Genomic DNA, 13,125 nt, shown 5'->3' with positions numbered 1-13,125 from the left:
GGGGTTGGGGCATGGGAGGGGGGTCAAGGGGCAGGCTCCAGGCAACGCTTACCTCAAGATCCTCCCAGAAATAGTGGCATGTCCCCCCTCCAGCTCCTACGTGGTGGTGTGGCCACGTGGCTCTGTGCGCTGCCCTGTCCACAGGCATCACCCCGCAGCTCCGACTGGCTGCAGTTCCCAGCCAATGGGAGCTGTGGGGGCAGCGTTTGGGGTGGGGCAGCGTGCTGAGCCCTCTGGCTGCTCCTACGCATAGGATCCAGAGGGGGGACATACCGCTGCTTCTGGGAGCAGTGTGGAGCGGGGCAAGACCCCGACCCCACTCCCCAGCTGGAGCACCAGAGCGGGCCAAACCCCGGACACCGCTTCCCGGTGGGAGCTCAAGGGCCGGATGTGGCCCCTGGGCTGTAGTTTGCCCACCCCTGCTATACCCAATGCTTCAGAAGAAAATAAAAAGTGAAACAGTGCACTAGGCAAATTGTGCAGTATGTTAGAATGAGCTTCCTAAACCACTGGCCAGTTTATACCCTGAAGCATGAAAACGGTCATTTTTTTTAAGTAACCAGCGTAACTACAAGTGTCAGTTTTATTCATAAGACTGGAAGTTGCAAAACCTGTTCTAAACCTACTTACCAGGACTTTTGATGAACCCACTTTCTCTTTGATATCTTGAATACACGCAAGCTGTCTATTTTCTACTGTGAAGTTACCACTGCATCCAGCAATATCATAGAGGAAATTCTGCAGTATCACTTTTCCATTCTCTGTAAGGCCAACTTCAGGGTGGAATTGAACTCCATACAGTTTTTTAGATTCATTTGCTATACCTTCATGTAAAAAGATACGGTATTAAAAATTACAACTACAACATGAAAAGGCCATCTATAATTTTAAAATATATACTGTGTCCTCTTCAATAGTCTGGTTTGAACTGGCAGATTAATTCATAGCAAAATATTTTAAAAACAATAGTCACTAGAATTAGGTTGATCGTACAGCAACCTAACACTTTTCCTTTTACACATGAAATTCAAGTGTTTTAGACATTTCTATGATGCAGTTCCTTTGCTCAATGAAGATATTTAAGCAATAATTTGGCAGGTGTTGCTGAACTGAGACTCTACACTTTCCACATTTGGGATGAGGTGTCAATACTTAGGGAGAAGAGGTAAAACCCCACAGAGCATGAACTGCTGCTGCTGAACTGCCTTTCCCACGTACTGGTGTAATTTTTTTGTCCTCGTTAACTTTGTTCTTTGAGATTTTGGGTGGGATTTCAAAGTGGGCAGCTATTTTTTTTTTAAGTTTCTCTCTGCAGTTTTGTCTATTAACAGTAGATCACTAGTTACAGTAGAACCCTGTTTATCCAACCCTCCCTTAACCAGCTCTCTGCATTTACTGAACCACCAAGACTCCTGGGCAAGAAGCAGGCAATCACTCCTGTGACCACTAAATGGCACTGCAGCATCCCATTTTCCCATTCTCCAGTTTATCCAGAGTTGTTATCTGATCCGGCCCCAATTAGACCAGATAAACAAGGTTCTACTATACGTAACATTTCCCTAAAATACCTCAGAAATTAAACTATATCTGGAGGCCGTTTTTCTACTTGAAATCATTGGAATTACAGCCTCAAACCTGCATTTTTGTGCTTTGAAGAGACTTACGCACTTCATCTGCTTGATTATGTTTTCTCCAAGAAAGCAGAAAGTCAAACGAGAAGGAACAATTTAAAAGTTCCAATCACTATGCTGAGATACCAAAGGTGGTGTCAAATGTGAGGGGGAAATGGTTACCTACCTAGAATGGTTGTTCTTCGAGATGTGATGCAGATGTGTATTTCATGTGGGCATGCGCTCCCCATACACCAGAGCCGGAGAACTTTGCCTTACAGTACCCATGGGTGCAGCACTCGCACCCTGTGGCCATAGCCCCTCCCATGAGTAGTAAGGTCCCACAGAGGATCCATCTCTTTAGCTGGTGGGTAGAGACGAATGGCTCCTTTCAATAACCTCATTGCCATAAAGTTTGAACTGACTTCCCATGGATAGATGGATGAAATGCCAATATTGCCACCAGGTGGACTCTCAATGAACCAAGCACAAGATCAGAAGACTGAAGGTAACAGGTACTCTAAGATGTCTTGGATACAAGCCCAGGTTGGTTGAATTCCCTGGGCTAACAACCATACTAAGAATTGTTTCCTCTTGGCTGAATAGGCTGCCCTGATGGAGGCTTCCTACTGTTGAGAAAGACTTGTCAGACCACCTCCAAACATCATTCCTCCTCTTCATCAAATCATGAAGCATCCATGCTGTGAGGTGCAAGGAGCTGAGAGCTGGAAGCAAAAACTGACTGTGATGCTGAGTCAGGAGGCCAGGATGAAGAGGAAGGGATATGGGAGGCCAAACTGATAACACGAGGAGGTCAGAGAACCAACGTTGTCTCGGCCACATTGATGGCCCAATGTCAACTTGAGAATGACCTGTGGGATGATTGGAATTGGAGGAAAAGCATACAAGAGTGCCGATTCTTAGTTCAGGTGAAAAGCATTGGTCAAGGAGCCCGGAATGAGACCCCTCAAGAGCAGAACAGCCGGTATTTCTTGTTTCTCTTGTGGCAAACAGGTTGATTGTCAGGACACCTCAAACTGCAAAGAAGGACCGCAGGACACTCGACTTCAGAGACCACTCGTGATTCAGGGAGAAATTCTTGATGAGGTGATCCGCTAAGTGAATGGTCATGGGGATAATGTTTTCCCTGGTGCAAAACTGCCAGAGCCTGATTGCCTCTTGACAAACCATGTTGGAGCATGCTCTCCCCCCACCCTCCTGTTCATATAATCACGGTGGTATTGTCAGTGAGTATGAGAGCCACTGAGCCCCTGATGTGATCCTGAAAAGTCTAACACGAATTGTAGATGACACAAAGCTACAGGATACCAATATGCAGAGAAGCTTCTTATTCTACTACAGGCCTTGAACTTTCAGTGAGTCCAGATGTGCTCTCCAACCTATTAAGGAGGCATTAGTGACTATAGGTCCTGGTCAGTAGAGGCAAAAGGAATATCCTGGCACACATTGTCCTGAATTGTCCATCATAAGAAATTAGTGGTAGGAATTAGACCAGCATGTCCAGGGGACAGCGATTTGGATAACAGATCGACTTCAGCCACAACTTAAGAGGAGCAGCCTGGCATATTGGACTACCTATGTCCATATGGTCTAGCAACCTCAGGTATATTTGGGTTGTGATTGAGACTGCAGCTCCAGACATAGGTCTGGATCTCCTAGAAACACACTTCAACTCGTAGAGTCTATCAAGGCCCCAGTGCACTCAAAGAATTGAGCTGGAACCAATGTTGACTTCCTGCTGTTCGGGATGAGACCTAGACAATTGCGTAGGCACAGTGTGACGTGAACATGAGAGGACTTCCTCTCTGGACTTGCTTTTCAGTAAGCGCTCATCTAGGTACAGGAAGAGATGAATTCCCTTCTTCCTGAGGTACGCTGTTTCCACAATCATACACTTGGTAATAACCTGGGGAGTGGAAGATAGCTGAAAGGCCTCACAGTGTACTGGCAGTGCCAGCCAATCACTACAAATTTAAGGAACCTCCTGTAGCTTGGGAGGACTGCTATGTGGAAATAAGCATCCTGAAGGTCCAAGACAGCAAACCAGTCATTGTGATTCAAGGCAAGGAAGATTTTGGGAAGGGAATCTCACATATCTGATGCATCTGTTGAGATCATGGAGGTTGAAGATAGGTCTCGTCCCTCCCTTTGGCTTAGGGATGAGGAAATATGGGTAGTAGAACCCCTGCCCCAATGCCACAGGGGGACTCCTCTATGGCCCCCAAAGCCAGTAAAGACTGAACCTGCTCGAGGACCCAGTGTCTCATGAGAGGGGTCCCTAAAAAGAGATCAGGTAGGAGGGTAGAGAGGAACTGTAAGACATAACCTGATCTTAAGGTGCTTAAGTCTTAGTTCTCTGTTGTAATCAAGACCCAAACACTGTAAAAGTTGGCCAGCCTGTCCCCAAACAGGGGAGACAGAGAAGGAGAGGTTACTACTGGATCGCTGTCCTGGACATATGAGTCAAAATGGGCACTTGCTAGATTCTGGAGGAGTGTGAAGGGGAGGGGAAGAGGGCAGTGGGCAGCTGGTTAAGCCCAGAACTAGAGGACCTTCTCCTTTGAAATCTCTGGCTCTCTCTGGAGTAGTCCCACTGCCACATTATCTATAAAAAAAAAAAAAGGGGGGGGGGGGGGGGGGGGGGGGGAAATTGGCCAAAAAACCCAACCAACCAAAAAAAAAGCAATGCTGTGGGCAGCATTGCTCTTGAGGCTGCTGATTGCCATAGTGGCATCTCTTCGTGGCTGGAGTATATACTCCCAAAGCATGCAAAGTAGCTTGGGAGTGTTTAAAAGAGTGCAAGGTTTGTCGGTCTTTTCAGAAAATAAAACCCAAACACCAAACGATAAGTCCTCAATGGTATGCAGCATATCAGACACTATGCCCAAATTCCATTGCCATGAGGCCTTCCTCATGGTCACCACTGAGGCCATGGTTCTGGCTGCAGCATCTGCCATGTCCAGAGCTGACTGCAACAAGGTCTTGGCTACCATATGGCCTTCTGCAATGAATGCCGTAAATTCTTCCCTGGAGGATTCCAGCAGCTTGTCCACGAACTTGGATATGGTCGTCCAACTGACAAAGTCATATTTAGAGAACAGCGCCTGCCGGTTCTTGATGTGCATTTGCAGGGAAGAGGAGGTATAACTCTTCCTTCCCATTACATCCATCTTTTTGGACTCTTTGTCCTTAGGGGTGGACTTATACCTTCCCTGCCAAGCTCTGTCATTTGCTGCAGTCACCACCTGGCAGTTAGATGCTGGGTGGGAGTAGAAACTCTCAAACCCTTGTGTAGAAACGAAGTACCATTTCTCCAAATGTTTGGCTGTAGGGGGCAACAAAGCTGGGATAATTCAGAGGGCCATTGCAGGCTCCAGGAGAGCCTCATTTATCGGGAGGGCTACTCTTCCTGGAGTTGATGGTTGGAGAATATCCAGCAGCTTAGACATATTCTCCTGCAGGAGTTCTGCCAGGATACCCAAGGTAGTGACCATTAGCATCAGGAGGTCCTGGTATGCCTTAAAGTCCTCGGGCACCAAGGAAGAGGAAGATTCTGACATGGTAGTCATCCAGGGAGGACGAGGAGACGGTCTGCTGCACCAATGACAACACCTGTTCTTGTACCACAGAATCTGGTCAGAAGAGCCCAGCAGGTCCAGGGGGAATGAACTCAGTGGTCGTTCACAGCTTAGATGGTATGGGAGTGGAAGCCACCATTGGGACCAGTGATCTTGCTATGGACCAGGTTGAGGATTGGGACCTCAGGGATCAAGGAGTGTCCCAGGGATTCCAAGGAGGCCACAGGGCATACGGATAACGCACTGGTGACCGTAGGCACCGGGCCAAAAGCCCGTCCCGATTGCAGGACAGATGCCGATCTTGGTACCAATAGTGATCTAAAGGTAACCTCTAGTTCCTATCTGACAAGGAGGGGGAGGACAACCCCAACCTGGATCTTGAGTAATCCTAGAGGTTCTGTGATAACAACGTGGGACCCAGTCCCGATGGGGTAAACAACTGATCGGATTCATCTGAAGCCCAGTAAGGAGGTGGCACCAGTGCCAAAGAAGAGTAGGGAATCGGCAACAGTGGCACTGAATGAGACACACTCCCCCCTAGTGCCCGGAGAGGCATCAACACCAATGGGAATGGACTTGATGATGGGATCTGCTTCCAAGATAAAGACGGTGCTGAAGGATGTGCCGGCATCGAGGGTGTCTTCGGTGCCAGGCCTGGCCTCTACTTGATAGTCAGCTGCCCAGGTGGTAAGAGCTGTGGTGCCGACAGACGTGATGGCTCTGCAACATGGACAGAAGGTGCCAAGGGCACAACAGAGGACAAGCTGGTAGAAACCAAAGCACCAGAGTACTCCTGAACCACCAGAGTCCGGGATTGAGAGGCAAAGCATGTCTGATGCCACCTGGTATGCTGTCAGCATGGAAAGAGTTGGCACTGGTGCAATGTTGTTGGTACTGGACTCAAAGGACACCCCATGGCCAGAACCAGAGTTCACCGTATGGGCCCTTGCTGCTCTTGGTATGGTACCGGGGAGCGGTTGGATGGACCTGCTCCATCCTGTGTGCCGAAGGAAGTACGGTGCTGGTCAGCACTCCTCCTAGAAGAGGAGAAGCTGGAGTCTCCCTGAATCCTGGAATGATCCCGACTTGTTTTACGGGACCTCTTCCTCACCACACCACAGGGGGGTGAATGACCCTTTTTCTCTTGGGGGAAAACATCCGAGCCTAAGCATGGGGTAGCATCACTTGCCAGATCTGAAGGTGACTGCTGATTAGATGAGGGCCTCTGTGCCGAAGCGGGCCTCATGGACTGCTCCAGAAGGTGCTGCTTCAGCTGCAAGTCTCTCATCACCTGAGTCTTCTTGGTGAACTACTTGCAGATGGAACACCTCTCTTTAATGTGTCCCTCACTAAGATACAACAAGCACCTCCTTTGGGGGGTGCTGTTGCAGATGACCACCCCTACACGACAGACAATGCTTGAACCCTGGTGAGATCATCACACAGGGCAGCCAACTACTCTACTAACACTAAACTAACACAAACTAAGCCTAAGGTACTACTGATTTCATATACAGAAAAGTTCTCAGAAAACAGAGCAGAAGTATGAGGTGAGGACACCACACAAAGCTCCAGCTCTAGTCACAGGCAGTGCGAAGGAACTGTGGGGGTTCAGAGCGGCACCACCCTTATACGACTGGAGGTGAGGAGGGATGTGCTATGGCCACAGGGCATGAATGCCACTCCTATGGGTACTGTTAGGCAAAGTTCTCCAGCTCCAGGGCACACAAACCTACATGGAACACACGGCCACATCTACTTGAAGAAGAACAGACTTTCTCTTTCCATCTCTACTAGCCATTACTGCTTTTGAAGCAGTACAATTTAGAGTCCTGCAACCTGCTCTGAAGTCAACAGGACCCGACTAAAAGCGTCAGATCTAGATTGGAAAACAATTGGACTCTGTTGGGCTTGGGTCGAGCTGGCTCTCTTCCTGCCTGTGGGGGTCAGCCGGGTGGCCACAGCATGCCTTGCTCCTGCTGACCATTGTCACCTCACTGTGCTGTGTGCACTGCGGGCTGAGTGTGCTGCCAGTGCATGCAGCTGCTGCAGGCATACACCGCCACCACTTTGCCAACCCCAGGCAGAAAAAGAGCAGAACACATGGGCAGGAGGCAATCATGTCAAAACTCGACTCTACCATCTCAGACTCAGGTGGAGTGGGGTTGGGTCTGGTTCAGGTCCAGCCTAAAAATTAGGCCCAACCAGACTTCTAGTCTAATTACCTTATGAGAAACATACCCCTAAACAAATTGAAACAAGGATCATTTCCAAAGTTTCACTAGAAGCCATACTAGCAGCTATTCAACCCCTACAGTATAAAGTTTGATGTGTTTGAATCAAAGTTGTATCTGTCTTCAGCAGAAATATATCTGGAATAAAGAACCCTATTTATTGAGAAAAACATGAAAAATCTAGGTGAAAAGATTAATGAAGCACAGATGCAAAAAAAAAAAAAAAAAAAATCTCTAGAGAGTTTTTTTTTCCCTTTAAAAAAGAGCTTTTTTGGATTGGAAAATTTAGTTTATTGAAAACTTTATAAAATCAACTCATAAGAATATTAGGTTTTCTAGACTCTTTTGAAGGAAGGGAATTATTTGAAATAATTTTGTGTTTGCAGAATTCCCTTACCAAAGTTGACCCTAATTACATATTGTAAAAAAATTCCATATACCTCTCAAATCTCCCCCATTTAAATTGCCTACTTCATCAGTGTTATAAGGAGGCTAGACTAGAAATAATAGTGGTGCCTTCTGTTTTTTTTTTTTTTTTAATAACTATGAATCCATCTCAACTCATACATTTTTAGGCCCTGATCCTGCAAACAGTTATACATGGATTCACTCCACTGAAAGTATGTACATGGATAAAGGTTTGCATATAGGTGTTTGCAGGATGAGGCCTTAGTGAATTTGTCATCACCATGGAACTGGGAATGTATTTTGACTACAGTATGGAAAATGATGGATACAACACAATTTATAGATGAAAAGATCTTTATTTGTTCTGATATTAGCAGAACTACTCAGGATCACAGAAGAAAATTGGTGACACTACATCCTGAATTCCTGTCATCAGGTTTTCCGGCTTAGAAGGTGGCAATAAAACTAAAGCTTATAAACAAAAACACCTAATCACCCCAACCCACACACACACTTAAGACAATACCAGTCTTGCTGTTAATACAATTAGGCTGAAAGGAAGCTCATCTAAATTAAGATAACGTAGTATGTAGATAATGTTTTGGAAAATTCTTTATTGCATGACTATGAATAGGTGACATTCGAAAGTGATCTGATTTTTGTGTTACTCTTGCATTTGGTGTATTCACTAACAACAACAAAAACGTCATTAAAGCACAGTTCAGACTGTTTAGCAGTACTTTGTTCCCTTCTAAAACATGGAAGTTAGCAGTCAAAAATCAGGTACCTTGGAGAACCAGGAGAAATATTCAACCACGCAATACAAATATTAGAAAACCAGGAAATGTAGTTAATGTCATGCTTTCCACCCCATATCCTCAAAGAAATTACAGGCCTCATCTACAATTAAAAGTTGTACCGGTATTACTATTCTAGTTAAAAAAATGTATACTCCAAGCAAATAGTTATATTGGTACCAAATTCTAGTGTTGATGCAGTTATACCAGTTTAAAAAAAAAAGATGCCTTACAATGGTATGTTTTATTCTCCTTCCTGTCTGGGAATAAGCAATACCAGTATAAGCACTTCCATACAGTATATGGATTTTACAGCACTTTGAAAACTGGCTCTAAACCGAAAACTTTGCTTAACCTCAACTATGATTAGGCAAGGGCCACGCCATTATACAAGAACTTTTGGATGTCCTTGAAAGTTCTAGTTTTTCTTCTTTGCCCATACAATGTTTTAAAGGATTTGAAAAATTTGGGGGGTGGGCTGGAGTTTCTTATAATGAGAATCTATAACGCTTGCCAGTTTCCTCTTTAGTAGTTACATAATTGTAATTTTATTTAAAAGCTAAATAAGGACTTTAAAAAAAGTAATCTTGACTACTAGCTACAGTAGGTTCGCTATTCAAACTATATTTACCTACACATCCTGCAGGTGACAGTACTGCATATTTGCTACAGATCAAATATAGCACTGTGCCTGACCCGTGGTTAATGGAGACCAGCCTACAGAACGCTGGTCTTCCAATAATTCAGCAATTTCTATCCTGGACCTTTCCTCAAGGATTTAAAATAAGAGCCACATGAATGGTTTAAGATTTCACAAAGTGGCTCAGTAAACGTAAGACTAACCTATAATCTGCTGGCTGCAGAAAAGGTGGTTTGATTCAGTGAGTTGCAAGTTGGATTAATAATTTAAGTACATTTTCTCAGTCAACTCTCAGGGCCCACATCTACACATTTCCCGTGTGACCTTCTATGCAAGAGATTTGAAAGATTTCTTTTAATACTGCAATTCTTTTTACTCTGTTAAAAAAAGTTAAAATGACAATAGTAAATACCAGAGTGAACTAATTAAACACATTAGATAATCTAAACTAACGAATTCTTGAAATCAAGTTCCTTTTCTCTGATGCCTTTTCTAACATTTCTCAACTTGAACATTTAAAACAAAACTAGTAATTTCTGCATCAATTTCAGTCTTTTTCTTTACTAGCACAATGATGCAATGTTTGGGTTAAAACACTACAGAGAAATGTAATCTTGAGTTTCATAAAAGCTTATTTTTACTACGCCTAAATTCTGTGCTACAATTCAGCAGATAACTTCCCTTTTAAAAAAAAGGCTCAAGAGACAAGTCATAATTGTACAGAATACATACCTGCTATAATGTTCCCAGATTGTGCAACAATTTTGAACCCATCAGCTACTTTATCTACACTATCTCCATGAGTGAGGAGCACAAACTCCTCCTTCTGAAGGCCCCTAAACACAGGATAAAAACAGAATCAGTGAAAGTACAAACAAGAACATCTAATTTTATTTCTATAGTCAATTGTGAAATATTAAAAATTTAAGCACACCACAGATTTTCTGATACAACTTCATATTTTGATTTTAACTTTTTGCTGACAGACATTTTAGTTCAGATTGACTAATGTTCTAGGGCACAGGTTCTCTACCTTTTCAAAGCACAGATCAATTAACAAAACATCTTGGAGACCACCTTCCCTCTCAATCTCAACCTATTCTGAGTCTCATATAACTTCTCCCAGCCAGAGAGAAAATAACTGCTATCAAGTCTTTAGATGACATGCCCCGTACGTATAAAGAACTTGCCAGTTCATAGGATTTCACTGAAACTTCAGAAGTAGTATTAGCCAAAAATAAGTAAAAAACTAAGATAAAATTTTATACTAGTCATCCAAGGGAAGCAGTATGTACTGGTATAGAAAATCTCAAGGAAAGGTAATTTACAGCTAAAGAAAGTTTCCCCTTCTCTCTTTGATCTTATATGCCACTCTGAACACTTGGGACCTTCCCACATCAGTACAAGAAATCCAACTTTTGGGTGCAATTATAGCCATCTACAATATCCTTCTACCAAAGGCTGTATCAAGTGATGCATGGACAACATACCTAGTTCTTCAGGAAGGTGTGCACTGATACACAGTTGGCCACTTAATAGATTTCTATTAGACCCTCTCAAAGGTCTCTTCCCACTAAGACACCACTTGTCAAGTACACGTTTTAAATACATGTGGGGCATTCTTTCCAGCACTGAAGTTTTACTAATCAGCTCCTCAGCTGTTACATTTTCTCTCTGGAAGCTGCTTCACTTTTCTTATAGTAGGTGCGCTCCATGCAAGATGAATAACCTCTGAAGCTCTGCTCAAGACAAATTCAGAGGGTTCTTTTGACAGCCAAGCCTGTATTATACTCAGACTTCTGTGGATTGGGGGGGGGGGGGGGGGGGGAGAATGGGCAGTGCTTTTAAAAAAAAAAATTAACAAAGCTTCCTTAAGCCTGAATTTAGGAAAGGTCATAAGGACAAGCTTGTCCTGATGGGCCTTAAACTTTACAGGATAGGGTGTGAAGCTCCATGACACTTCTGGAAGAAACAGTCACAAGAATTAGGACCTTGTGGTATAGTAAATTGACTGGATTCTTACAAGGGGCTGAAAGAGGTGCTGTGGCAATACTGAGAATCAAATTTGCTTTTATAGAATACTAAGACCCAAGTTTAAAGGGACAGAAGACCTCATTAATTGTTTCAGTTTTTCCATGGCTTTCAGGAACTTGGATACCTATGGATGCTAGCTAATACCAAAGTGACCTACTGTACAACACAATGCTTCAACAGCTGTAGAACTTGCCTTAATGCAAAAATTCCCAGGCTGTGGTCCCTGGCACCCTTTATGGTGCCACACCAATAAAGCACTCCTTGTTTAAGTTAAACATTTTAAAAATGTTTTAGAATATAACGATACAGAGTACTCCCAAGTAACATGCATAAAAGATCCAGGGGTGAAGAATATAGCCAAAAAAAACCTTACCTTTACAGCAAATGTAAAGTATAGGGTGATTATTCTTTTTAAAAAGAAGACAACATAGGGGTTTGCTTGTTTTAAAAAGACAGAGACTGGAGTTCTGCAAACAAACATGCATACCAATATGTATGCTTAATTGGGCCATTAACTGCCTCAATATTTGTATGTGCAACTGCCTAATTTACACGCATAGTTGCAATAGCTGTATCAGCAAATGGTGGGCAATTTCACATAAGCATGGATGAAACTCCATTTTCTACCTTATAAATCTAGCCTGTGTCTATACTGTCACTAGCTTTCATTTCTAGAATGGCATTTCCTCTACCATTTTTGTGGCTAGAAGTGCCTGCATACCTGAACAGTGAGCATGTGTTATCCAGAGTAATGTTGAAAACTCCATCTTCTCTAACATCTTTTTTGTGCACTGTACCTCCAAATACCTTATTCATCATCTGTCAAATCAGAAACATTGTTAAGGTTCCAACAGTCCAACATATAAGTTCCAACAGTCCAACATAATTTCCATTTAATATATTCACCTTGCTCTTCCTATAACTTTAACCTGCTGGACATGACAACCAACTGTTAGTCACCAAAACCTCCTGCAGACAAGGTCACTCTTATACTAGATATAGAATGTTACTACCAAACAGTCAGAATCTTCATTATTTCTCACTATTCAGTGATCAGTCTCCTCTTCTGCTGGCCTCCTGTCAGCATAGCTTGGAACCACTCCTATTATAAATTGACTAGGTAGGCCACCATTAATGCTATTAAGTCAAGAACTTTAGTGGCAGGCTTTGGATTCTACCAATTCTTCTATTTCCCGTTTTATTTTTTCAAACCAATCAATATGGCTTCTCTTTGCACTGTAGGATTCTCTTGGTCGGAAGAGAATCAAGCAGCCTATTTTCACATATACTAGAGGCAATTCATACCAACATTTCATAACTAACAGGAGTTCCATTAGTATGCACTCTGTATGCATTAGTATGCTAAATTCTGACTGCAGAAACATGCATCTAGCTCTCTTTTACAACAATGGAAGATGTGCACGTGTGATGGCAGATTGTAACATCGTCTCAATCCAGACCTGTGGATAATCATGTCTACATAAATACTTATTTCTGAACATACTTTCTATGTATTTATGCTTCTTCCTCACCTAACTTCTTGAAATGAAATCATAATACAGCCTATATCACTTCCGTTGATTGGCTAGTCGGCCATTTGTGTACCATAAAACAGATCAAACAAAAGTTATGCATCCTAGGTCCCAATAATTCTGAAAGCAAGGAGCCATACATAAATGTAAGACCTTTCTGGTACTTAATGTTTAAACAACAACTATTCTGGCTGTAAGAAGAACATAAGTAGGCTTGGCAAAATATATATATTTTTATTTTAACAGATAATATTGATATTTAGTTTTAAGC

General features: G+C 43.1%; 1 protein-coding gene across 1 annotated transcript in view; it reads right to left on the bottom strand.

The window, feature by feature from the left end:
* The window catches only part of GMPS (guanine monophosphate synthase), a 68,579-nt gene that overhangs the window by 30,445 nt on the left and 25,009 nt on the right, over positions 1-13,125 (bottom strand). The window contains exons 4-6 of the mRNA XM_024192688.3: positions 12,044-12,141; positions 10,021-10,124; positions 631-824 (exon numbers count right to left, since the gene is read on the bottom strand). Coding sequence (XP_024048456.1) covers positions 631-824; positions 10,021-10,124; positions 12,044-12,141 — 396 coding nt within the window. The remainder of the gene's footprint in view (positions 1-630; positions 825-10,020; positions 10,125-12,043; positions 12,142-13,125) is intronic.

This window comes from Terrapene carolina, unplaced genomic scaffold (assembly GCF_002925995.2).
Source record: "Terrapene carolina triunguis isolate 2854851 unplaced genomic scaffold, T_m_triunguis-2.0 Scaffold88, whole genome shotgun sequence".
NCBI lineage: Eukaryota > Metazoa > Chordata > Testudines > Emydidae > Terrapene > Terrapene triunguis.
This window is presented reverse-complemented; position numbering and strand designations above follow the sequence as displayed.